This window comes from Rhodnius prolixus, unplaced genomic scaffold, assembly GCF_049639745.1.
Source record: "Rhodnius prolixus isolate KJV_2025 unplaced genomic scaffold, Rpr scaffold_6, whole genome shotgun sequence".
Taxonomy (NCBI): Eukaryota; Metazoa; Arthropoda; class Insecta; order Hemiptera; family Reduviidae; genus Rhodnius; species Rhodnius prolixus.
Window position 1 is genome coordinate 37,970,717 of NW_027411634.1, and position 27,341 is coordinate 37,998,057.

Sequence of the window (27,341 nt, forward strand, 5' to 3'; positions counted from 1 at the left end):
AATTTTAAATTTGTTATTCGCTTAAATTATTATCTGTTTATTTTTCTACTAACAGTTACAAATAAAGGATATTATAATTATTAAATGAAAGTAATAGAAAAAAATTCTGATTAGAAGAGCGTTCTCGGTGTGGGGGAAGTACATAATTGTAGTACGATTGCTGTTTGAATTATTGAAGATATGGAAGTTTCGAGAGTACGAATCATTGTAGGATGGAATACGAAATCAAAAGACTGAGGCAAGTATGGATAGACTATGCTTATTGAAGTAGTTTTGTAAAATTACGGATGACATTGTTAACTTGTAATACTCTTTGTTTTATAGCGCGCAATTAAAAACTTCTGCTCTGGAAGAACCTAATGAGCTATAGAAGTATTTTTGAAAGTAGAGTAAAAAATTATGAAATAGAGGATCCACTAGTAGTACCAGATAGTTTACAAAATAATAATACTAGTAGTATCAAATTCCCATAGTTGGCACACTAAGGATTTTTACAAATCATTAGAGTTCGATTATCGGTAAAATTCGTATTACTTTTATTAACAGAGAACTCTTAGAAATGATGCCAAGTTCTCTTTTTGAGTCAGTCCTTCCTAAATTAGCGTTATAATAAGTAATATCGTATGAATGTAAATGAATCTACATTAGTTTTAAGTTGAGGACAAATTTTTAAATATTTTTTACGTTTCACGTTTCAAGATTATTGAGACGGTTTTGCAAGTGAACGAAGTCCTGAAAACATGAATAGGTTGATAAATTCCGTTTTCATAAGTAAAAAGTTTGCGTTCCAAGGAAGCAATGTTATCTGTACCACACAACTTGAAAAGAGGTGGTCGAGATATATCTCTATCACAGCGCAATTTACGGTGTTTCTGAAAATCCGTATAACTCTTAGGACAAATGATAATTTGACAGTGATATCTCTCTATTTACATAAAAAAAAGAAGGGCAATGTTTGGTGAATTAATTTACAACATTGCCATTTCATTATAAACGCGATGCTAAATTATAATTATAGTAATTGTCATATAATTACTATTCTATATTTTAAGCCTGAAATTTAGCTTGATTCGATTATCATTAATTAAATGAGTATAATGAATATAATAGAAAGAAATTAAGATTAATTTTTTCTTTATTAGTTATTACTGTTTCTTATTTTGTCGTAGGTGTGTAATGCCCTTTTCAGCATTTTATTCATTGCATTTTATGAAAATAGAAAGGTTATTCCATAATAATATTAAGATGTCAGCAAGGAGGAAATGGATATTCTATATGATTTTCTGTGCCGATCCACACATTTTTAGAAAACATTCGGCCTTTTTCTCCTTTATCAAGTCTACACAATCTTCGCATTTCTGAAGCTGTTAATTCAAAATCAAATATCTGTAAAAAAATGAGAAAGTAATAATTAATTTAATGAAAAGAAAATATTGGCAATTAGGTTACTTGGATAAAATGTAAAATGAATATATTTAAAGACTTTCTTTTTTAAATATGTGGATACAGATTGAGAAAGTTTTTATTCAACTCCATAAAAACTACCACATGCTAAGCAAAATTAAAATTTAGGGCATTCTTATCAAGAGTGAATCAACGAACGAGAACTAATAGCACCTGGAAGGAAGTTGTAATATAGATTTAACCTCTCGTTAAATAGTAGCGTTGTTTTCAACGTCCTAATTTTCATTGCATAAAAGGGATTAGGGTTCTTAAGCCTTGGAACTTGGAAGCATCCCATAATACAAGAAATTCCACATATTGGTGGCCCGTCAAGCCGAATTGATGCAGGATTCAATTCATGCTCTTACCCTTCGATTGTATTTGACGTATTACGAATAAAACTTCGATTAAGTGTCTAGGATATACGAATAAGCTGGAGCAATAGTCAGTGAAATTTACAAAAGGAATTATCAGAGACTTATTGGGTTGCTTAGCTATAAGAATATTTTTATTGAAAAAAAACATACAAGGAACAATAAGTATGGACAAGAAGTGTGTACCATCAATAATGGCGTAGAAAACGATTCTGGCAGGAGTCAGCACATAAATCAAGGGATGTGGGAATTCCTATTCTCTCTATATCCATTATTTTTACTTAATTTCCTTGATTGGGTAATGTCAAGTTTTCATAGTTAGATTTCCAGTCGGGAATATCTGACATCACACAACCTCAGCTAATCAAAGCAATTGGCTCTTTACCCATTAGTATCACGGGTCTTGACCAATCCGAATGGCCTTGCCAAGTCATTATTGTCACTTAAATGGGAAACGGAGAATATTTTTTCCGTTTGAGGATGCTGTATCAGAAGATAAGGTACTGATACCTACACTTTGCTGATTACGTTGAATTCATGTTTGCTATTTGAGATTCAGCACTTTTGAGTTCACATAACATAATATACAAAACTATTAAAAGTTATCCGGGCATTTTAAAAAGAAGATTTCACCTATACAAGTAAAAAGGGTAAACCTCATAAGATTCTATCGGCAGCATGACCTGATCCATGCTTTAGTCTAATCAATCAAAAAAGGAGAAAGTCATTTCAGAGATAAAACCAAGAGAAAATTAAAGAGAACCTTCTAAAAAGTCATTGAGGGTGAGATGGTGAGATTGTGGTATGTCAGTATTGTAGAAAGCAGGAAGATTAGGAAAAAAAAAAGTGGACTGAATGGGCTATGGAATAAGAGGCTAAGATTGAGTAGAATGAGTGAGAGCCAGGAATGCCACGGATTAGAAGAGGAAAAGGACTGAAGCAATGAAGTACGAATAAATTGATAAGAAATTTTGATATAGTTGAGTAGGGAAGCCATACCCTCATTAAAGTGTTAATCATCAGCCACCGACCATGACAACTTGACAGTATATAAATTAAATATTGCTTGTAAAAAAGTTGGCATTTGGAAAAGATTGGGCAACGATTTATGCTTAAGGATTCGGAAAAAAAGCTTCATTCATTTAAGAGAAATAATTTTTGTATCATTAAACTTTTACAGGCAAACAAATTATTCAGCTTAAATTTGAGCTGGGTTTCCTGATTCGCGATACTATAATTCCGTCATGTGATTCTTTATAAATCGAATCACAAAACATTCTTGCTACAAATTGTATTAAAAAAACCTTTAGTTGTTTCCAAAATAATAAATACAAAATATTCATTACACAAAAATTTCTGTAGACCCTGTCTGGTTTGCTGCTCTTTGTAACAACAGCTGCGCCTGTTTGAAGAAGAAATCTTAATAGAATTTGTGCTGGCGTTTTATGATGATGGTAAGCTATTTTCTGCACTACATAATCTTGTAGAGGTGATGGTACACTGGGAAAAAATATATTTGGATTTTACTGTCTCCTAATAATTAAGAAATAATTTTATGATTATAAGTTTATAATTAAGAAATATAATACTTATAAATTGCTAGAAGTTGTGCTGGTTCTCAGGTTTATTTTCATTCAAACATTTTGGAAGACAATGATTTTAGAAATGGTCTTTTACCTTAAATAAAATCAATTATATATATATAATTATGTATATACATATACATATGTATATATATATATAAATTGTATTTTAAGGCGTATCAACATTTGATGTCACAGGCTCTCGGACCTTTTTGCAGCCACTGCCGGCCTCCGGATAGTAGCCTCTCGTTAAAGTCAACATAGTCCATCACCGCACATTGAGCTGTAAAAAGCTCCTAGAAAGAGAACATCTAAGAGTCAGCAGCTGCTTTCGATCAGGGACTTCCGTCTAGGAATCCAAAACGCTAACCAATGAGAGAATGTCTACCTGATAAAGTAAGTTATTTAATTAAGTAAAGTTAAATAAGAACGCCATCTTCCAGAATTTTTGATTCCGTCCTTACCAACTTTAAACTCGGAATCTTAGCCATACTTTTAATCCTCGACTAATTGCCTTTTTTTCTCCCCCCCCCCCTGACTATGCATTGGTTATCTAATAATAATAATATAGTTTGGTATACAATTTCATATTTGTAAACTAAAACAGAAATGTAATCAAGCATGTAATCAGTGATTTTTTGTAAAGTTTTCAATAATATGCAGCAATAGTAGAATATAAAAAAAATTTTTACTTGTTCGAGCTCAGTTGATGTTCATTAATGTAAGATTCTAAGCCTGGAGAGCCTAAAGGTCCATAAGCTGATACACCAATGCCTTGCAGTGCACAGTATTCTCTAAGTTCATTCTGTTGACAGTACGCATGCAATTCCATCTGAAGTGCAGCTGGTGGAATCAATGCACATCCTTGTATGTTGATCAATTGGCGTAAGTTAAAATTGGACAAACCAAGACTTTTTATCCTGCCCTTATGGACTTCGTCTTCTAACGCCTGTGCCGTTAACCATGAATTTTGTTGGGTAGTGCTGGGAATGGAGTATTTTTTTTATATTTATACTACACTAATAAATAGTGGTCCTTTTTTTCAGATATGACATAAATTTTAAAGATGTTAGATTTAGTCATGGGAAGGGTTGATTAATAATTTTTTAAATTATTGAGACATTCGCTATCTCCGCAGGTAGTTATATAAAAATTAAACTTATGTTTGAGATGATAGACAAAACTTTATCCATAAAATTTACAAGATATATATATCTTTATTATAAAGATATATCTTTATTTCAACTTTAAAAATCCAGCTGATTGAGTAAACATTTTGCTGGTTTTTTGCATAAATTCATTAACGCTTTTTACATCCAAAATGAAACTAGTGAGAGTCTAAGGTCTCTAAGATCAATGAGGCGTTTGGAGGTATAGGTAAGTGAAAGTTTGGATGTCTATTTACACCAGAATTGCAAGTTTTAAGGGATCTTTAGTAACAAAATATGTTTCAAAAATTGATCCATCTTTGAAAGTCTACGTACAGAACATTAATCTCCTACATGTATAAATAATATAAATTCACAAATTATATCTTTGATTTTGCCCGTTATTTTCAACAAATTTTATATTTAATTCATTACTATTCTCTTTGTATTCTGCCTACGGTCATATCTCTTTGAAGCTCTTCCTGCCCATAAGTTCATTCAGAGATAGTGCCAGCATGGCCAGAGATTAAGAAAAAGTGCTTTGAATGGAGCTCTACCGATTCTAACATTCTCTCAGTGTCAAACCACGAAATATGAAGTAGGTTATAAAAGGAATGATTAGTTAAATACACTTACTTTATTACTAAGACTATAATTTTTAGTTCTTTTCTTCTTTACAAAACAAAAACATTTTTTTAACTTGATTCATAAACTAATTTAGTTGAAAATTATTACCACCATTATTTAAAGCCAAAATGTTAACAATACGTGTAAATTCTACACTTCTTACCTTCCAAATGGCTATGTGATTGGTATGCGGATCTGGACAATATTCTCCACATTCTTCTATCACACCGACTGGAAAATGAATCATATAAAGATCAAAGTAATCCAGTTTTAAACTTTGTAAAGATCCGCATACATAGTGGTTCACAAGGTCTGGGCACATTCCATAGAAAGGTAACTGTGAAAGGGAAAAAATATATGAGCTCTGAGTAGTTATACTAGAGCAATATATAGAGCTTTTTTAAAAAACACATATTTTGAAAATAATGAATTGAAATTTACAAAATTGTCTAACAGAGAAAATCCTGGAATCAGTAAATAAAAGATGAGAAACATTAAAATGACATTCTCTTGCATTCTTTTAGTTCGAATTGACGATTTTTTTTCCTGTTTTTCTTAAGAATTATTTTTTAAAGTCCCCTTTATATGAAAAACTGATTTTTACAAATTAATCGGTCTGTGATTGTGCCTGCGTTTGTAGATATCCACCGTAACTCAAAAACGAAAAAAACCCAAAAGTTTAAATTTGATATTTTACTTAGCTGCAAGGTTTTGTTCATAATCAGCCACCCGGAAGTACCGCCGATCTTAATCTTTTTTTCAGTTATAAGATTTTTGTATTAAGTGGTCCGGCAAGTTTCATTAAACAAGGCGTAAGGTTTTATCAATGTAGATCTATAATTTTAATTAAAACATCTTTTCTAGAAAGATTCGATTAAGGTACTTCTTCAATAGGATGAAAAAGTAATTGCCATTTCAGTCGAGTAAAATTTATTTTGCCGAGCTTTCGACCTTGGGACTCCAGTCCATGAACAGACAAGACAGAAGACACACCACTCTTGTAATGTAAAAATATTACTTTATAAACTAGCCCTGAAGATGACCTAGTCCCTAGGTCGAAAGCTCGGCAAAATAAATTTTACTCGACTGAAATGGCAATTATATTTTCATCCTATTGGAATTATGAATCAGTCACCAAAAAGAATGAACAACAAATACTTCTTGAAGTGAACGAATCCCTTCTAAAATGCAATTTTTGTTATGTACGGACCTGAAGCGGTCGAGTTTTTGCATGTTTTTTTATTTTTCCTGCTTCACCCATCATATGTTGTAATATTTTCGCTTATTTCTATGTATCCATTATCGTGCAACATCTACCAACTTTAAGTGCAACACCAATGTTCTGCGGAATTTTGGGTGGAAACCCTGACATACTCGTAAATTGTTAAAAGGGGTGGGTAAGTTATGGCGCTGCCAAGAGACTTTCAGATAAATAAGTTTACATGATTGGGACATTTTTAGTACGATTTGAATTGCTGCTAAGAGATAACAAAAATGTTAGCGTTTAGCAAACCATAGTAGTCCTTTTCACTAATGAACAATTAATCTTAGATACTTATGAATCCCTTCTATCTACATTTTATGAGGGGTTCGTTTTTTATATTTGTTTAAAGAAAATTCGTAAATTGTAATTGTAATAATCGTGGTAAGTGGTTGGTGTGTGAGTGTAACATCTCAAGATTTTTTATTTTAATTTTTAAAGTTCTAACATCAAACCTTGGAGGAAATAAATAATTCATCCCTTTCATACTTTCCACAAGAAAAGAGCGTGCTTAGGGTGTTCCCAATTTCTTCTTCATTTCCATAGCAATGCGCTGTGTCAATATGTCTGATTCCAACATCTAGAGCAAATCTTAAAATCGATTCTACTTGGCATGGATGAAGCTGTAATTAATAAAAAATAATTAAGTTATATTGCACTTCTCAGACTAACCGAATTATATTTAATTGTGGCAAAGAGCAGTTCTTTTTAAACAAACAATTCTTTAATTAAAATTTACCTGCCAAGTACCTAAGCCGTATATTGGCATACACATCCCTTTGGTTTGAATTTTGCTTGAACATTCCAATTTTGGGCCACATTTATCATCACTTGAATTATTAAAAATACTTGAAATATTGGACCAAATTGTTCTTTTAATGGAAGTATTAAAGAAATTGGGTACTTCTAACAAAATTGCTATTTTTGCGCATAGTGTCATTTCTTATTACAAATCTAATATACTAATACGAAACATTTGGGGAATGTTTATTTGAAATCCATTGATTATAAGTAGAATTAGTGTAAAAAATTAAATTTATCACATGTTTCTTTAAATAAAATTAGATGAAATGATTGAAAATACAAAAATCATCAAGTTAAACGATGTTAAAATTAATTACTAGAATTTTGTTTGTAAAATTTTGAAAGTAAAATTATCACAATATCTAAAAATTCTAAAGTTCATAGTCGGGCAAGAAGTTGTTGTGGAATATTTAGGAAGGATATCAAAATAATGGTAGAGAGACTTGCGCGTCCAGTATATCTGGCTATCACTCTGTCAAGCATTTCGGGAGCATGGATCGTACATAGATTTCAGCGTACGATAATTTTTTATGAAGCTACTTGAAAGATAAGTTTATATCGACGGAACACGCACTCTTGAAGCCCTTAAGGTGCAATCATCTGAAAAATTATAAGTTAAAAGAATTCTATTGATTAAATTAGATCAGCGTAGATGAAATTCCTCCTTCTGGGATATCCCGTGAAGTAAAAGCCTCACTCTCCGTTGTGATATACAATTCCAGATAGTGTGTGGCCCATATAAATGGGATTTTTGCACAAATTCCATCTGTAATTTCTTCCTCTAGTGAACTAAAAACATCCATTAACATAAGTCAGATTACTTGAGGAAATTCTCAATCCTGCAGTCTACATTTAACCCCTGTTTAAATAGTTTATTTAGTCATGGATTGAAGTACATTCAATAGTTGACTATACGTGCAAAACAGATGCGATTAGCCAGATTGTTGAAAGGAACCATTTTCGCATTACAATCTCTGAAACAAAAAAAAAAGGATAGATTATGCCTTAATCGAACTGTTTTCTTTATTCTTTCAAATACGAAAGAAGTGACTGACAAATTGAATAATATCTTTATGAATTAAAATAATGTGTAACATTGAAGCGATGGTTATTCAAACATCAGTACTATTCAATTATTAACATTATTTCACCAACTGAGGGCAGAACCTGATGCAAGACATTGTTTAATGTTTGTACAGAATAAATGATGGGCAGAACATATATGTCATACTTCTTTGTGAACTTCTAGCAGGTTTCAGTTAACAGAAGCCCTTTGTCCCTTAAAAATATTAAAAAACTTAAAGAGTAAACATAAACAGTCCATCAGTATCCCGCCCTTAGTAGAATATCAAATTAGTACTCAAAACTTTTTTTCCTGAATGTTGTTAAAGATTTTGTGCGATAATATTTTATGTTTCTAAGCTTATGTGTTACTCGTCATTGATAAAAAAAAAAATAAATAAAGTATTTTTACTTATTTGTGTACTGCAGTTGCATGGCAGCCATGATTAACTTTCCCATTCCCTTGTCCAAGCTTACTTGTTTCTTAAGTGGAGCGTAATAAATAAATAATATAACCAATTTTCACAAATGTTTAAGCTTATTTGTAATAAAAGTAGTATTTGTATTTCTACATTTTATATTTTTGTAGACAAGTGTATGTAATGCCTTGAAATAAAAGTGCTCTTCGTACGGATCAACTTAATCTGTTTCATTTTGTAATCTAATAATGGACTTTTATAGTGGTAAACTCTTTCTTTGCTCTTTTATGTGAAAAAATTATGTTTGCCCTTTAGATCGAAATGCGACCAAAAAAACAAAAATCCAATTTAACTAGTGAATCTACCAAAAATACAACCTTTTCAAAAGAAGGTAAGTTTTTAATGTTGATACAACTTTACTTCGCATACAGTAATAGATTATTTGTTAACGATTTAAGGTTTACTTAAACACGAAAATGTTATGGTTTAAATGTTTACAGAAATATCTCTTCAGTATCTCAAAACTCTTGAAGGTACTAAAATTAGAAGAACGTATAGCAGTAAATCTGATAAGAATCTTGTAAAAAAAGAAAACCTTAAAAAAGGTAAACCTTTTCTCAATAAAATTTGGCATAGTTTAAATTCGTCATAGTGATTTAGTTCTTTTTTTAGTTTTAGAATTGAATGTTGATAAGAATGAGTCAGACGTACAAGATCCACTTACAGGTGACAGTAAAAGCGAAAGCGAAACTAATGGAACTGTAGGTCTTGAAAGTGAATGTAATGTGGAACTCAACCGACAATACCAATGTTCAAATTGTAAAAGTTTCTTTAAATCCACCGGGGTGAGTCAATTAAATCAAGTTGTTATCTTGGCAATTGCATGTAAGCGATAGAACTATTGCCTTCATTTGAGTTAACTTTTGCTGAAGAAAAGATTTTTTTCTCTTTGGTTATGTCAAACATAAAACCAATGAATTCTCTCCTAACTTATTATCTACCAAATGGTGTGTTTTTTTTTAAAGCTTCGAACTGGAACTATGTGAGAGATTGATAAAAACGAGGATGCTAAGCATGTTTCATTGATGGGTTAGTCTGGGGTTAAGGTAGAATAGCAAGTCTGTGGCAATATGTTAAACGCATTGTCTGATTTAACTGTTAACGAGGGATTGAAGATTTGGTTTTGGATTAAATTCTTTCAACTCTCTGTTATTGGAGAGGCATGTCAGGCTAAAATAAAAGTAATCAGAGGAGCCCATGTTATAATTGAATATAAGTTAACGTAAGCATTCCACTTTCTTTGCACTTAAGCAGTTGTGACATGTAAGAAGTGGGGTTTTGAGTGGTGGTTCATTTAGCGACAGAATCAGGGGTTGTGTTTACGAAATAACTGCCAAGTTAAACTCGGCCATCCTAACTATGTATACTAATAATTGAGATAGAGTAACGTATGAAAAGCTTTATTATTATCAAAATTCAAGAAATATCTTAAATCGTATATGAAGTTTGAAGTTATTTAACCAGAAAAAATAATGGATGAAAAAGTCTTTAAATTAGGGTCCTGAATTGACTTCTTTTTTGTCAAGATGCTCTAATTCTCAGAAAGGTTACCTGCTTTTTAATCTGGAAGTGGTAAAAGATCTTGTTTCTACTGATATTTTTACTTCCCAATGTAAACTCGTTTTATAATTGAAATGAATGGTCATTTATTATGGTTACCATTGAGTTTTTTAAAAAATCACACTAATTTTAATCCGAAATCTTGGGTAAGGAATTGAACCAGATCGGGTTATTTTTGAGTAGTTTCTATATTCATTTAATGCATGTATTTTTTAGACTAAGGATTGCATAGTCGTTAATGTTGTAGCAACTAAATAGCATTGAATTTTTTCAGGGTTTACGAAGGCATGAAGTTAGTTGTAATTCAACTTCTAACGCAAATGGCAAGTTAGGAAGAAGTAGAAAAAAGGTTTCTATAAAAATCAAGGAAGCCAGTCAAACTACAATTATTTGTACAGACACACCAGTGGGGTTAAAAACTCTGAATGGCCAGATCAATAATGATAATAGTTCCAACGAAGAACCTATAATTATAAGTAAAAATCCATCAGCTGTTGACAGGCTGAAAGAATATGATTTCGTAGAGGCATCCAATCAAACGTCTAGCGTTACATCAAGTATAGTGTCTTCAAATGTGGAAGTTAATGGTACTATATTTGAGGATGTTGTCGGCGCTTTGACATCCAAAGAAGTGAATTGTACAAACTCGAATCTTCTTGCTTTAAGCAGTAAGTTTTTAAATTTATAACAATATGAAAAAGAAGGTGAAAAGTTATTGGCGTGGCATTGAAATAGTTTTATTTTTTTTTAGTTCAAAGTTACATTTGTTTTTCTTTATAATCCCATTTTAGTTCAATGTATTTTATCCAACACCTTCTTTTAAAAGGACAAAATACATGAATAGTTTTAATTTGTGAAATGTGTTTTTGGAAGGAATGTCAAATACCCATCTGTGGCTGCTATCTCCCTTTGATCTTTATTGACTTTTTTATCCGCAAATTTATTTATTTTTGGGAGTAGGTGAATGTGGGAGCCAATATGGGGTTATATAACAATTCGTACCCTCTATTTTCCACCCTGAAAAAACACGCCTCTTTGTTAGCAGGTGTACTGTTGTGAAGAATTTTTTTTGCAAGGTCTCTTTTCACGAATGTTTACATCAGTTAATCCAGAAGGCTTGAATATATTCGTCCGTTATTCTTTTCATTTGGCTAAGTATTCTGAAATATAAAACACCAGAGGTAGAAAACCTTTATGGCAGATGAAGTTATTTCCACTTTTTTTGTGCAAAGCCACCCAATTTGATTGCGTGTAGTGGTGGACCCACGTCCCATCCTATTAGAATGATTCTTTTTAATAAGTTAGAAAATGGCTGTGAAATTAGTTTTACAGTAGTTTTTTAATTTGTAACAAAGCCAGTAACAAAATAAATCAACAAAATTAATTTATGAGATAATGATTTTGCTTCTTTTCAGCTATCTCATACCCCTATCTATTTTAACACCCAACTTTTACTTAAAGACATGGCGTGTATTGAGACGTAATGGTCTCAATATGCGCCTAGCCTTAGATACGGAACTAAGAAAACTATTTGATTAAATTGACTATTGACTTACGTATTGCGATATAAGTACCTTGCACATCATTAATAAATTTCCATAGATAGCAAGCCATCTCGGTGTACGACCGAGAACTTTTCACCTAGCTGTAGTACATGTTCTTTTAGTAAATCTAATTAAAAGTTTGTATGGTTTAAATAAACAGGTCAGGCAGATGCAGGCCCTCCAACAGAAAATGTGGACCTAATTGGTAATATTATTATTAAAGAGGAAGACGAAATTAATGAAAATAATTTAGATGTACGGTACAAGTGTATGCACTGCGATAATGTATATAAGACATTTAGGGTAGGTTACCTTAAAGGTAATTTTTGTCTAAAAACCTTTTCAGAAATTTTCAACATTTTTAATTAATGAATTTTGAATGTTTTACATATAAAATTGCAGTTAATATATGAATTATGATGATATATTGCTTGGAATTTATGACGCTAGGTTATATATTCTCTTCTTGACTGAGTGAATATTTGCGAACATTAATTCACACTCTTCCTTTTAAAAAAAAGACATATTTTTTCTTCTAAAAGTAGATTCTCAAGCCACAATTGTGATCGTGTTACTTAAAGAAAATCCCCTTCTACTTAATTTAACTTCCCTTTGCTAAAAAATATGCTTAATTAAACTATTATTAACAGGGTGCACAAGAACGCAAGATTGTCCTGTTTTCTAGCCGACATATTCCAGATTGCGCCCAGATGCGTATGGGAGACGATACTGCTTCACGCAGATCTTTAAAAGGAAAGGAAATTTAGCCTCACATCTTTGCAGTGTGTGAAAGTGATTTAGACGTCGATGATGCCTACCACACTTTTTTAATGTCCATTTGACAAAGTGTGCAATTGGTGGGCATTCAACAGTCTTATGACTGAATGGGAAGATCAACAGTGTGACGCCTAAATGAATAGACTTGATAATGCTTCCCGATAGAGATAATTGGGAAAGTTTGTCATCTTCGTAGAAATGACGCAAAAAACAAAATCTAGATTTGTGGTTATGAAAAATAGAACCTGAAAGTGCAAAATAAGAGGCACCACCCTGACGTTATGCGGCAAGTAGTCCGAGGGTAGACTTTTTGCCTTTAAATGAGGTTTTTTTTTGTTTTTTTTTGTTTTTTTTTTAAGTTGCTAACAATCACGCGAAGGAAAAGCACAGATCGCAGTACATGAGTCTAATGAAGCTTCTACTCCCCTTTCTAACCCTTTTAAAAAAAAACCTTTAAAAGCAACTATCAGTAATCTAAAAGGTCTACCTGCATTTGACTGGGTAATCTATATCTCCAAATCTCCCAGACATTCACACGAGAGAATGTATTTCTCGAACACTCTTGACATATCTAATATTGGCGAAAGCGCTCAAGGAAGTGGAAAGGTTTGTTCAACTTCCTCAACCAAATTCTGGCACTCCGGTCTGGATGTCTACATACTTTCCAAAGCTCTTAACTTCATTCTTCTACAGAGAGGGATAAAACCTATTGAATTGATCAACGAAAGGGTTGATTACCAACTGAACAGCTTGTCTCTCTATCCAGTTTTTTCTATGTCATTTAGGCTGTAGAGTCATCCTTTCTTGTCCCTCCAGTGCTTCTTTCATTCTCGTTGATATGAATGAGACAGCGGAGGCGGGTGTAATAGTTATAAAGCGTGGCTCTGTAAGTGGCAGATCCCCAATTCGGATTCCGCATATAGCTTTCTATTTGTTAGAAAACATTTTTAACTCATCCACGACACCAAATTGGTAGTTGAACGTTAAGCCCGCCTAAAAAAAGAAATAGGCGTGTGCTTTTTTTTACTACTTAATATGTATATTACTGTTGATATATTGTTATATGTATATTTGATTTATAATTGATATTTTTGAAATCAAATTTGTTCCTTTAATGTTACTTAATTTTTTTTACTGTTATTTATTTATCTATTTATTTTAAATAGACGTTCATTTCAACACTTTTAAAAAAGGGTTCTTTATACTGATAAATAAATGTAGTAATTTCCTGGTTTAAAGGGTATGCGAAGACATGAGAGTAATTGCAAGAAAAAATCTCTCTACAGACAAGCTGCTTCAACTGACGCTGATGAAGCAGTGCTTTCTGAAACAACATTTAATTCGTCAGATCCTCTCACTTTAAATAGTAAGCAAACAAAAATTCTGGTATGAATACACACGCGAATTTCTTTTATTCTAATTGTGTCAATACTAATTGTATTTTTCTCTTTTCTATTATAATTGCATTTAACTGGCACTTTCAGATTCTTGCAAAGTAACTTAGCAGCTGAACACTTAGGACCTAAGTCTTAGGTGATTACTTCACTTTTTTTTTTGCTCTGGTATTTGTACTTGATGATTTTTTTTTTTTTGTCCTCAGACGATGATGTTGATGAAACTAAATGCCACTGTTGTGGAGAAGATAAGGAAACTGCTCATACAGTTAGTAACTTTCTTGTCATAAGTATTTTTTAGAATTGTTTTACAATATGACTGTTTACTAATAAGTATTAATATATTTCTGTTCAACTATTTTACTTAACTGGAACAGCTGCAATTTCTTTATACAGCTATGAAAGGTCGGTTCATATTTTAAAATATTTTTTTTTGCTTTTTTTAAAGTTATTCAAAATTCAGATTGCATCAATAACGTAAATGTTGTTGGCATACCAACTTCAAAGCAATTTCAAGAATCCTCGTAAAACACAAATAAACGTCAAGAAATCTCTCCGTCGCATATTCTGAAACCTATTTCACGTTGGATTTTTGTTAACAGTAATGTTCTTAAAATTTATTTACTAACATTGTTGGCTTACTTAAAAGGTTTAACATTTGTTAAGCACGAATTATGTTCGGACCATACTTCATTTTTTTAAAGCTATTATTAATTATTATTGGATTACGAAAAAAATAATTGCAAGAATTAACCATTTTTATCCTATACTTGTTATTTACTACTTTAGAGCTGATAATAGTTTACAAAAAGTACATTTTTTGTGGAAGTAGAAATAGCTTGTTTAATTTTGTGAAGATCAAGGGGTTTGCGCATTTGATTAGGTTTATGTAAGAAAACCACATGTTGTTCAAAAAACTGAGGCTGATGTCTTGGTTTCTATCACTAAGAATCCATCAAAACTGTTATTTTATTATTTATTTATTTTGTATTTATTTTTTTCTTAATAGTCAGGCGACTTTGAATGTAAGCAGTGTTCGAAACTTTTCCGACTGAAATCTTCCCTGGACCGACACGCTCGAGTGGTACACAATGGATTCAGTCACGAATGTCCTCAGTGTGGAGCGAAGTGTCCTGACAAGGGTACTTTGGCCAGACATATGTATACGCATACAGGTATGAATTTTATTTTTTATCGAATATTTCAGGGGTTTCTGTAGTTCTAAACTGGATCTTGATAGACTCTTTAGAGGATCAATGAAAGTTTGGCGGTAGCCGAATTCAAAAATTATTGAACCGGCTTACAATTCCATGAATTATATTTTTAAAATTTACTTTAAATACTCATTATATTTATGTAAGAATAATATTATATTGCATAATTTAGGAGGCAGCTTCACAAGTATGATTTGAGAAATCCTCAAAACTCTCGGCTTTCAACTTTTTTGCATTTCAATCATTCTCCTTTATTTTTAAAAAAGAAAGTTAATTTTTATGAATATAAGATTTTCTAAAGAAATATTAAACATTTCTTTTTGTAGGGCTGAAACCTTACTCTTGTCCTATTTGCAAACAAGAATTTAGCAGGAAATATCATTTAGTAAGGCATAATATGCAGACCGGATGTGATGGAAAAGAGAGACCAGTTTTTCCGTGTCAGGTAAACAAACATATTTCATTCTTTAAAAAAGTAGTAATGGGTCTCTGCTTAATGCACCTTTGGACCATTATTTGTTGATATTAATAAATTACCACTATTTGAAAAGATTCCTCATCTTTTTACCTCGAGCCGATTGTGTTTATATATGCGTGGTAAGGCACTTAGACCTAGACCCAGTTTGGTATCTTCCTTATCCAAACTCAACTTCTGAATTTAATAATGTAATATTTTATTACCATTGAATATCTATTCTACATTCTTCATGCTATACTGCATTCTGCCTCTAACCTGTACCTATCTTTCTTCAAGCGCAAACCGAAAAGACTCAGATCGAGGAACTTGTCCTTTTCTATTACATCCACTCCGCATATTATCAGTCTACTTTGAACGAACCGGGTCTCTCTCCCAAGTATGTTCCATCAGAGTACTGACTGTAACGATCCTCCTTCAACCAGAAATGAAACTGTTTTCATTAAAATGGCTCAAACCTTTTTTTTCTTAACTCAAGATTTACATTATATACTTAACATACTTGATGGATCTATATTTATTATTTATCATATAACTTTCTTTCGACGAATCTGTTGAAAGTACTGTTCTGTAAAGAGATGAAGATAGGCATCCCTCTAAGATGTCATTTCTGTATACTTTAAGATGTGATATGTTAAAAAAATAGATTTTGAAAAAAGTATATGAGTTAAAACCATGAGAAATGTAAAAGTCTTGTGAAGTACTCTTCAGATTTTGTTTTAATTATTGCTAACACCACGGATTTTAATATCTCCGATAAACTTTGATCTTGCAGCTAATAATGTATGTGTGTTCAGGTTTGTGGACGAGAATTCAATAGGAAGGATAATCTTAGGGAACATCTTCGTGCACATGCGGGTCAGACTAAGAGAAAGAAAAAGTATACCTGTGGATGTTGTGGTATCGAATGTGAAGCGACCGACATATTGAAACTACATAAGAAAATACATAATGGTAGGTATCATTTTTTGTTACATTGTGTTTTGAGTTTATTATTAATATTTATTATTTTTAGTTTTTACTTTTTTAATTGTAGGCGAAAGGCAATATACGTGCGAATTTTGCCATAAAAAATTCCCATCGAGTGGTTCCCTGAAGAAACATCGTCGAACACATACTGGAGAAAAACCATACGAATGTCTGACGGTTGGTAATTATGGTCTCAATATTTGTTCAAGTTTTACAATCAAATATGTTCTAAGAAAAAGCCGTGCTTTTATCTGGTTATAATCTAATTAAAAATAAAAAGGATGTAAAGAGAAAAAAAAAAACAATTTTCCCGCGCAAAGTAATGGCGTCTCATTTCAAATTGAAGGGCAAGACCTTCATTCCTTCTAGTCCCTTTGAGTTTGTGTTTTGTACACGTAGGTGTGTGTGTTCGTCGGATTTACAATTAGCCCGAAATGACAGATATGTAGAGTAGTGTTGGTTTAAGTTTAATTAAAAGCTTGGTGATTCACACTTAAAACAGTCCGGAAGATTCGGCAGGTGTTTGGAGACGTTGCTGCGGGAAAAGTTCAAATAAAGGAATTATTCAACTGATTTACGACTCCTGGACATCTCTAGAAAGTGGTAGCGTTCTTATACCGCGTAGTAGATGTAGTGCGGAGGTGCGAAAATTAATTCAATATTTGTAAATGTGGACATAAAACTACATTACATAAAACTACATTACATTGGAAATAATAGTGACTGATTTCCATCGTTGTTTATTTTTATTTTATTTTATTTTTTTTACTGATTCATTCGAGGAAGAAAATTATTGCCAATTTCAATCTTATTTTTCATTTGTTCTTGCTTAGCTTTCGCCCTAGGCTGTGAAACATATTTGTCAGGAAAGATTACTTAATATAGTTTAATTTTTTACCTTTTACCGATTGATTAACAATTGCATAATCAAAACCCATTTTAATTATTAATTAATCATTAAGGTAAATAAAATAAAAACAATAGTGGGTGCATCTTCTGTTATTATTTTTTTTAATTTAAGGTGCGTCAACATTTGAGGTCATTGGAGCCCAGAGCTTTTTCAGGCCTCCGGACAATAAGAAGCTTTTAGGAAGAGAAAATCTACGGCCAGTAGCTTGGAATCGAATCCGGGTCTCTGCTTGGGAATCCAGTATGCTAACCATTCACCTACCCCTTCCATTCTTATGTTATTATTATGTTAATTTAAAATCTGATGATATTTACTACTAATGTGTTTCACAGTCCTGATGACTAAATTCACAAAAGGGACTAATTCATATCCCTTGGTCGAAAGCAAGGCAAATAAATATAATAAATAAGATTAAACTTAGATAGAATTTCTCTTCTTTCGATTAATAAATAGTTTAATTTGTTTACATTTTTTTAATTATTTATTTCATTTTGTTCTCATACAGACGATCTTAATCTGTGTTGGAAACAGATTATACTCGTTGGTTATAAAAGTATCGTTATTATTTTAGTGTCACAGAAGATTTGCCGCAAAAGAAACGCTAAATCGCCATGTACGTCTTCACACTGGTTATAAACCTCACTGTTGTCCATTTTGCGGGAAACGTTTCATCCAGGGCACACAGTTAAAAGCCCATCTTTATTACCACACAGGAGAAGCAGGTATTTTCTTGTTTGTTTATTATCATTATTAAATAATCTGAAACTTTTCAAAGTGAATACTGGAATCCACCTTGTCTGGTCAATATTGTTCGATTTTAACAAATACTTTGTATCAGTGTAATGTTTAATCCTGGAGAGGATCTAATGTCTAATTGGATGGGCTCCGATTTTTTTTTTGGATTATCCAATGACTGAGGAAAGAAGTTTTTTACAGTTTAATGACATTGATGTATTTGATTTAAATGCCTAAAATAATGAAATAGATAAAGATTAGAAAGTCATCTTGCGCATATTGTAACACAAATATTGTGTATTGCAGTTATTATTCATTTGTGAGCAACAGCAAAATTCTTGTACGTCCTATGGACAATGAGGGTATTGGTTTGAATGATAGGAGCCGCATAAATAAGTAAATGAAATTTTCATTCTGTTCTAAATATTCACCTCAGGGAAAGCATAATATTATTCCTGCCATTTTTCGTTTTTTGACTCACGTAGATCACATACATTCATACAAACACAATTTTTGTGGAAGGTACTTTTTTTTAGACATAGGGGACCTCAAAACGGACGTTAGTTCCACTGAAAGCTCTGCACCAAAAAAAAAGGAAGTAATTTTTTTTTATTTACTTGAAAGGTAATTATCTCGCCCGTTGTTTCCTGCAGGAATGCCGCCTATCGAATCATTCGTTTGTGAAATATGTGGCAAGAATTTTAATAGAAAAGCAAGATTAAATGAACACGTCAAATTCGTACATCTCGGTGCAAAACCTTTTCAATGTGGGCAGTGTACGAAAACCTTCATTAGGAAAGAAGATCTCAATAGACATAGGATTATACATTCTGGTATCAGAGGTGAGTTCATATAATGTAAATATAATCGTATGTTTTTTACATCTGAGATCGTTGACGCCTGTCAGTGCTTTTGTCAATGCACTGCCGGCCTCCAGACTGTTTTACATACTATGTTCACCATGGTCAGTGGGCTGTAAGGAGCTCCTACGAAAAGAATATCTAAGGGCTAGATACTACCAGCGTGAGAATGCAGTGTGCAACCTTCCACTTTTTATTTCATTCACAGTTTACTATTATTTTTATTAATAATTAATTCCATTTTTTTAACAGCTCATCAATGTCCGATTTGTTCTAAAGCATTTACCATGAAATCTTCGCTTAAAGTTCATCTTCTCACACATACGAAAGTAAGTATTGTTATCTCAATTCAAAATCAGAAAAAACTTTAAGAAATTTAAATAAAAATAATGTTTACTTCCTTATTTAAAATTAAAGGAACCACCTACTTCTTGTGATGAATGTGGACGAGCATTTATTCGTCAGGATTGTTTACTACGTCATATGAAAACAAAACACAGAGAAATGTTGGAAGAAATTAAGTCTGAAGCTGAGAAAAAGAAACTACAACAACAGTTACTACAGGTATTCAGTTTATTTAAAAGCGTAAATCTTACTAGAGGTAACTGTTTGCAGGTTACTATTTTGGGAGTAGCGACCACAGGCTAACCCATCGATCACTATACCATTCAGTATCTTCAAAACAGAGAAATACTTGAATGATAAACTTGAGAGAGAGCCTGGGTTGCTGATAGTAGGACATACGAGGGTCGTTGGGAAATTCCGTGCAAAAATAAAAACTACTTAATTTTTTGGGGTAAACCTTTTTTATTTTTCAACATAGTCTCCTTTTAGGCTTATACACTTCGTCCAACGCTGCTCTAGTTTGTTGATCCCTTCCGAATAATAGGATTTGTCCATGTCTGAAAAATAGCCATTCGTTTCTGCAATCACCTCCTCGTTTGAATAAAATCTTTTTCCCGCCAGCCATTTCTTCATATTGGGGAACAAATAGTTGTCCGAGGGAGCCAAGTCTGGAGAATAGGGGGGATGTGAAACGAGTTGGAACCCTATTTCCATTAATTTTGCGACCACAACTGCTGAGGTGTGAGCTGGTGCGTTGTCGTGATGGAAAAGGACTTTTTTGTGGGCCAATCGTGGGCGTTTTTCTTGCAGCTCGGTTTTCAAACGGTCCAATAACGATGAATAATATGCACCTGTAATAGTTTTACCCTTTTCCAGATAGTCGATGAGGATTATTCCTTGCGAATCCCAAAAGACAGTCGCCATAATCTTTCCGGCCGAAAGAACGGTCTTCGCCTTTTTTGGCGCAGATTCTCCTTGGTAACCCATTGTTTAGATTGTCCTTTGGTCTCAGGAGTGTAGTGATGTATCCATGTTTCATCCACAGTGACGAAACGACGCTTAAAGTCCTACGGATTCTTCTGGAACAGCTGCAAACCGTCCTTGCAACACTTCACACGATTTCGTTTTTGGTCAAGCGTGAGCAATCGCGGCACCCATCTTGCGGATAGCTTTGTCATGTCCAAATGTTGATGCAAAATATTATGTACCCGTTCATTCGAGATGCCCACAGCACTAGCAATCTCACGCACCTTCACTCTTCTGTCATCCATCACCATATCATGGTTTTTATCAATGATTTCTGGAGTAGTAACCTCAACAGGGCGTCCAGAACGTTCAGCGTCACTTGTGCCCATGTGGCCACTCCGAAAATTTTGAAACCACTTATAAACTGTTCTAATCGAAGGTGCAGAGTCACCATAATGTTTATCAAGCTTCTCTTTTGTCACTTGAGGCGTTTTGCCTTTCATAAAGTAGTGTTTAATCAACACACGAAATTCTTTTTCGTCCTTTTTTTGAAAATCACTCGACTTCCTCGATTCAAACGAATGCCAAACACAAAGAAATAGACCGATCTGGCTGAAACTTGGTGTGTGTTCTTCCAAGAGATGCTACTAACCAAACATAACCTCGATACGCGCCAGTAGTGCTATCTCTCTGACTTTGCACGGACTTTTCAAACGACCCTCGTACATAGAATACATAGAATCCATCCACTTGGGAAAGCTACCTTCACCTTAGATCTATTGCGCCCTCACCCTAGTGAAGGCGCAATAGATCTAATAAAGGTCGCCGTGCGGAATACCTTGGTTTAAAAAGTAATTTTTTTTGTTTTAATTTAAGGAATGGAGTGTAATGACAATAATAATGGAAGTTTAAGGTAAAAAAATTACGGTATTAGGGTAATAAGATATTAATTTTTTGTTAAGGTTTCACTTAATAAAATAATCAGGCAGTCTAAAGTTTTATTCGCTACGCAAAGAATTGCCAGAAAACAGGGTTTTATGCTTTTTAATTTGTGGTATATTCTGGTTAACAGCTTGCATAATTTGTTTAAACTTGGTATTCTGATTATACACATATTAAGAAATAACTTTTATTTAAAGCGTTTTTATTTTAGATAAAATTCGCCGTTTTCAGAAAATTTTATGATCTAATCATTTAGATTAAACGAGTTTTCAAGTAAATTACGTAACTGAAAGAAGAATTTCTTAAATGATTTTTGTATTTACCACGTTATTTTATAACTGCTCTACCTGATCTCTTTGAACTTATTATATTAACTATTACTTATAAGACTATAATTTTTTATGAAACCATTTTCAAAGGAAAATTCATTTTAGGGCAGTTCTGGAGGGGGGAATCTCTCGTTACGTACGATATTACTGCCTATATAAAATTTTTGAGGATTATAAGAAGAGAAGAAGAAGAAATATTTATTTTTATGTAAAAAGTGAAAGATCAAAAATAAATATAAAACAAAACAAACATTTCTTTTCACTTACATATAAATAGAAATAATGAAGTAGGTGGTAAATAAATTACTGAGATAAAGATTTGTCCGTGGAGTTTATATTAGTAGTTTTCGCTCCTTTTTTTTAATTATCCAGCACAGCTTTGAGGTAATTGCGAAAAATAAAATTAAAAAAAACAGATGAACCTGCAACAATAGCATAATCGATTCTCGCTTTGCGTAATGGGCTTTATTTTTAAGATTATAGAGGGTACATTCAAGATCTTTTTTTATAGAAAAACTTAGTGCATAAGGTCGGTTCTAACTTAAATATCCATTTTGTTGAAGCGAGGGATTGTCCATCATTCAAATAACATTTTTTCGCTAAATCATATCAAAGCTCCTTAAAACAATAGGTAGTAACTGAAAGTAGTAACTAAAATTATATCTTAAAATTGAACTTATTATAATACTTATAATACATTAAAACATAGAAAATCACAATTATCTTTTTTAAATTGTTTAACTCAAGCCTTTCAAGAGTTTGCTTAATTTCCGAAAACTAAGAGCTATTTTGTATAAAAAAAAAAAAAAAAAAATCTACACAGACATACATATGTTCATCGGGTACTACATTTTTTTTTGCTTGATCTCTCGTACCTTTTCTATTCCCAAACTTAACATAGGCACCGTTGAGTTCCACTGTAAACTATGAAAATATTATTTATAATTGTCATCAGTAATCGGTTATTATAATTTATTTAAACGTATTATAATAATTTAAACATAATTTAGCGTTACATTTTTTAAAGTAGTTATGTTTTAAGTAATTAGTTAAGGGGTTCGTATTGTGCCAAGATATTCGTATATATTCATCATTTCAAATCTTTCTGAGCTTAAATCTTTGTTAGTTGACTGCATTACTATTATTGCAAAAGACAATAATCTTTACCTTTCATAAAAAGTTGATTTTCAGATTCCATGGATGACAGTATTTACATGAGAGTGTATCTAAATTTTGGGTGATTTTGCGTATTAAACTACGATACGATAAATGTTGGCTTGAGGTATTTACTATTTCAACTTTCCCCTAAAACATTCTTTAGGTCATTTGGACACGGACTTAGAAAACACACTTACTTCACTCCTCTTTCACTATAAAAAAATCTACTTTCTTTTCACACATCAGAGGCATTTTTCTCAATGTATATGCACAGATTATAGATAAGGCTAAGCCTGTGAATGCAGCTAAAAGCTGAACAAAGTCCAACTAAAAAAAATCTTAGTTTTTATTTAATTACATTGGTTAAGTTAAATACACTATCGAATTCAGTTTTGGATTCGTAAAGTATGTTATTACTTCCGACCAACTCGGTATTCAGTTTAATATTATACTGTCTAATAGTATCGATAAAGGGCGTGCCCCTTTAAATAACTGCACGAATCTTATTTATTGCCTTTTTTATACAGAGAAATATATGATGATTCTATAGAGTGTCTCGGAATATGGTTGGGTTCGAATTATTAGTAAATAATTACCAATTTTCTAAAGGAATATTTTGGCGCTTATGTGTGAAACACGTGAACTAACTGGTGTGTAAGAAGCACTTGATTATTTTGGCTATTATGTTATGTTGATTCTAGATTTTATAATTAAAAAGGTTTAACTCATTATAATAGTAGGGCTTAGCGAAACAACATTCAATGGAGATTACCCGCGGATTATGTAAGTTTAAAAAATAATCTAACAACTCTTTGTAAACAGATTACACATTTAATAAAAAGAACCTGCTTTTTCAAACCATTTTTCTAATGAAATTTGTTCTACAATGTCCCAATGATTATTTTTGGTACTTTTTCCAGGTGGCAGCCGAAGCTAGTCTTGTTGAAGGTATGGAAGAACGGGAAGAATTAGATGAGAATGGCCTGGTGGATGCTGTTAGGGAGTTGTTAACCCTGTTAGTAGATGAGACTACATTAAGAGGCCTGGGATGGCCAGGAGCAGGCGTGGAAGCTCTGCTAGAGGCTGTGATAAGACGTTGCGGCCATGAACCAGCGCCCAGTTCTACACCAAGGCATGACCGTCTCAGGCATAATATAAAATTATTGTTTACCGTTGTTATTGATGATTCGGCCGTAAAAGCGTTACTTAATAACCAAACAGTAGATGAAGTAATATTGCACGTTTTAAGGCTGGCCAAAACTTGAAATCTTGTTCTTGTTCTTGTTTTTCGCTCGTTTAATTTTAATCTGTTGTTCTAATACTCAAAAAAAAATTAGTCCAATATTTCTGTGGTAAACTTAATAATCATTGTATGACATTGCGTTTTTTAAACTTGAACTTAAGTCAGAGAAAAGAAAAATATTGCAATTGAGGGAATATTCAAAATAGAAAAACTTCACCTGTTTTTCTACGACTCAGGTCATTTTTTATTGTAAGTAGTAATTTGTGAGTTTTTTATGAGTAAAATATTATTATTTTTAATGAGTAAAGTACAAATACGCAATGGCGTTTTAAATTATATTTTTAAAAAATGGCTCCTTATCACTCCAGATCTCAAGAGTGGATCAATGTAAAAGATATGATACAAAAAAAAAAATTCTTTGCCATTTTTATTATACCAATGTTCATTCTTCCAATTCTAAAAAATGAATTTTCTTTTCTTTTTTTTAAAAAAAAAAAATTATTTTAATTCTTAAAATCTCATCATTTTTATTTTAATTTTTTAACGTAAAATATGTGAAACGATGTTTGTACCAACGTAATGTCTAATTGGCTTCTTCCAATGCCCAGTTTGTATATTCTTCCATCAACTTCGTCAGTTGATTTCCACTCATAAATGTCTCTTCAAAAGAGTAAACACAAAAAGGCAAATTATTTCGAAAAATCACTTTTATGCGCAGCTTTTTCTGATTTTTTTTACTAAGAGACTTCTTTCCTTATGTAATTATTCCTAAATCAAACCAATTTTCCTTCATTCACAAGAACTCCAGTTTTTTTAAATATTTCTTAATGTTATTACTGCCCAGCGTTTAATCTCTTTTAATGTTATTACAATTTTATTTTATTGCAATTTTTGTATACAGCATGTAACAAAAATCGATTTTAACACCTGAATGTTCTTAAACTTCAATTTCCATAGTCTAACACTTTGGCACAAATTAAGTTGATTCAATAAAACTCCAAATCAGATAATATGATAAAAACAAGGTACTAAATTATAATTTTTTTTTTACGTTTTACTAAAGTTTATAATTTTTATTTTTACAATTTGGGTGCGTAAAAGATACGTTATTTTCAGTTCATTTATTTTTCTAATAATTTTACAAAATTTGCTTATTGCGCTTAAAATAATTAGAAACTTTTTTGATTTTCAAAATTCTATTTTTAAATAAAAAAAAAGGTTAAAAGAAAATCATTGTTTAAGTTCTGGATCTCTTTAATACAATAAATTCTTGAACACATAACCAGGCTGGTGAATGGCGCTACCATTCTCAATTCTGGAAAAAAAAATACATTTTTTTATCAGTCGACATCCTCCTCCTCTCCCTCTTAATCAAAATTTCCCTGGCATCACCCTGCAATAGCTCCAAGTTTTCTTGAATCACACAAAGAAAAAGTTTTTACGGAATTTCATTTTGAAAGTTGACTTCATTGACCTGGTATTTAGTATATGCAATAACAAAATCACCCTAGTTATTTTTAAAGGGAATTAATAATTTAAATTAAGTATTATTCACGAAATAATCATTGTTTACATTTAAATTATAAAAATAACAATTATTTGAAAAATAAGCAGCGTTTAATTTGTTTTGATGAAAGAGATGTTAATTAATTTACTTTAAATTTTTGTTCTTGAAGAATTTTTTCTTTTTCTCATAGACTGTTTTATTAGTTTCTATTATTATATGAAAAAAAAATATTCAAATGCAGGTTTGCTTCTTTTTTTTTCTACATAACTTTATTATTTATTGTATCATAAAAACAAGAAGTCTTTCTTTTCAATTTTCATGTTTCATGAAAATCCTTTAGGGGGCTAGCACATGCTCTTGAATTTTTTGTTTATGAATCTATCGAAGCATATGATCGCAATGTCCCAAAACTATGAGATTTCGTTAATAACAGTCTGTGTTTTATTGGAGGTTTCCCTTAGTAAAACTAAGAAGTTGTAAATAAGACGTTGGTAAAACTTGTAAGTAAGATGCCAAAAAAATGGCCAAAAAAAATCGTTTAATATTTCTAACATAACCGTAAAGCTATGTTTTCTCATGATGAAAACATTGTTTACTTAAAATTTGTAAGTTTTAGTAAACAATTGTTGATATGTGCTAGTCCTAAGATTATAATTTCATTTTACGTTTAAAAAAAAAAAAATGGAAAAATTTATTTCTGTAAAGTTACTTACATTAAGGGGAAATGTGATGTGACAAATTAATAAAATTGTAAATAAAACGTACATGTAACGATTTTTTGTTTAGTCTTTTAATTTTGTAAAGATATTTTGTCTATGTTGAAAAGATATTTATTATTTAAGTAAGAAAAAAATATTTAGTTCAAAAGATTTTTTTTTTTATAGCAACTAAATAAACGCATTTTATTTATTTATCTATTTGGTTATGTGTTTATATTGTATATAAATATAATATATATTTTTTGTTGTGTAAATCGATAAAACTACTGAAAACCAAATGTCACTATTGTGTATTGATATGTTTAAAATAATTTTAACTGGAGATAAACTAAATTAGACTTGTCTTAGTCGCGAACACGAGAAATCAGAGGAAGTTTAAGTTTGAATTGAATCCAACCTCATTAGCCTTCAAAGGTAGAGGTCAACGCTTTACGACAGGATAGAGTTTTTCGCTTAAAATGATTGTATTATATGAGCCGTTCACTGCACAAATCGATTAACTTCACTTTTTGAAATATCCTTAAGTGTCTAAGAACTTGGTTCAGTCATAACTTTTTATATTTATTATTAATTTCCCTAATAATAAAGAATAACTCCATTAAACGAAAAAATTTGTTTGGCCAATAAATAATAATTAATTTATTTCATAATCCATTAACTCAGTGCTCTAATTTAAATCGTTACTATAATTCAACTCAAATACAGTAGCAGGCACTGAATGATAACTTATTTAAATTGATAAGAATGTAAATTTATTTGACTTTATTTTATAAACAGAATTTTAAAAACTATGTTCGTAATTTCATCGCATTTCTTCAATTTTTGTTTTATGGAGTTAAGAGCTGTGCAATGAAGAAAGGCTCATATATGGAACAATTTAAATTTATATATAAGCTACATAACATCTGTCCTT

The 27,341-nt window shown here is 31.7% G+C and overlaps 2 protein-coding genes across 6 annotated transcripts; one reads left to right on the forward strand and one right to left on the reverse strand.

Annotated features, from left to right (window-relative positions):
- The first annotated feature begins 189 nt into the window (after positions 1–189).
- LOC141460556 (uncharacterized) lies at positions 190–26,427 on the forward strand. Of its 5 annotated transcripts, none has more exons than XM_074140695.1 (19): positions 190–238; positions 3,180–3,271; positions 3,599–3,796; positions 9,037–9,112; positions 9,222–9,326; positions 9,394–9,566; positions 10,616–11,009; positions 12,046–12,188; positions 13,902–14,028; positions 14,263–14,324; positions 15,066–15,231; positions 15,597–15,715; positions 16,543–16,699; positions 16,782–16,891; positions 18,196–18,346; positions 19,013–19,201; positions 19,472–19,548; positions 19,637–19,783; positions 23,880–26,427. In XM_074140695.1, exons 3-19 carry the CDS (start codon positions 3,773–3,775, stop codon positions 24,222–24,224), a joined length of 2,565 nt encoding a protein of 854 aa, XP_073996796.1. In that variant the 5' UTR covers positions 190–238; positions 3,180–3,271; positions 3,599–3,772; the 3' UTR covers positions 24,225–26,427. The 5 variants fall into 5 exon arrangements, with proteins under 5 accessions (XP_073996796.1, XP_073996801.1, XP_073996797.1 ...); XM_074140700.1 differs by lacking the exon at positions 23,880–26,427 and adding an exon at positions 21,907–21,972; XM_074140696.1 differs by having other exon boundaries at positions 200–238; positions 3,619–3,796.
- LOC141460567 (1,5-anhydro-D-fructose reductase-like) lies at positions 1,124–7,522 on the reverse strand. The gene is made up of 6 exons (XM_074140733.1): positions 7,176–7,522; positions 6,892–7,059; positions 5,339–5,512; positions 4,093–4,349; positions 3,164–3,317; positions 1,124–1,386 (listed from the first exon to the last, which is right to left on the reverse strand). The coding sequence occupies exons 1-6, from the start codon at positions 7,374–7,376 to the stop codon at positions 1,249–1,251; spliced, it is 1,092 nt and encodes a 363-aa protein (XP_073996834.1). The 5' UTR covers positions 7,377–7,522; the 3' UTR covers positions 1,124–1,248.
- Positions 26,428–27,341: the final 914 nt, after the last annotated feature.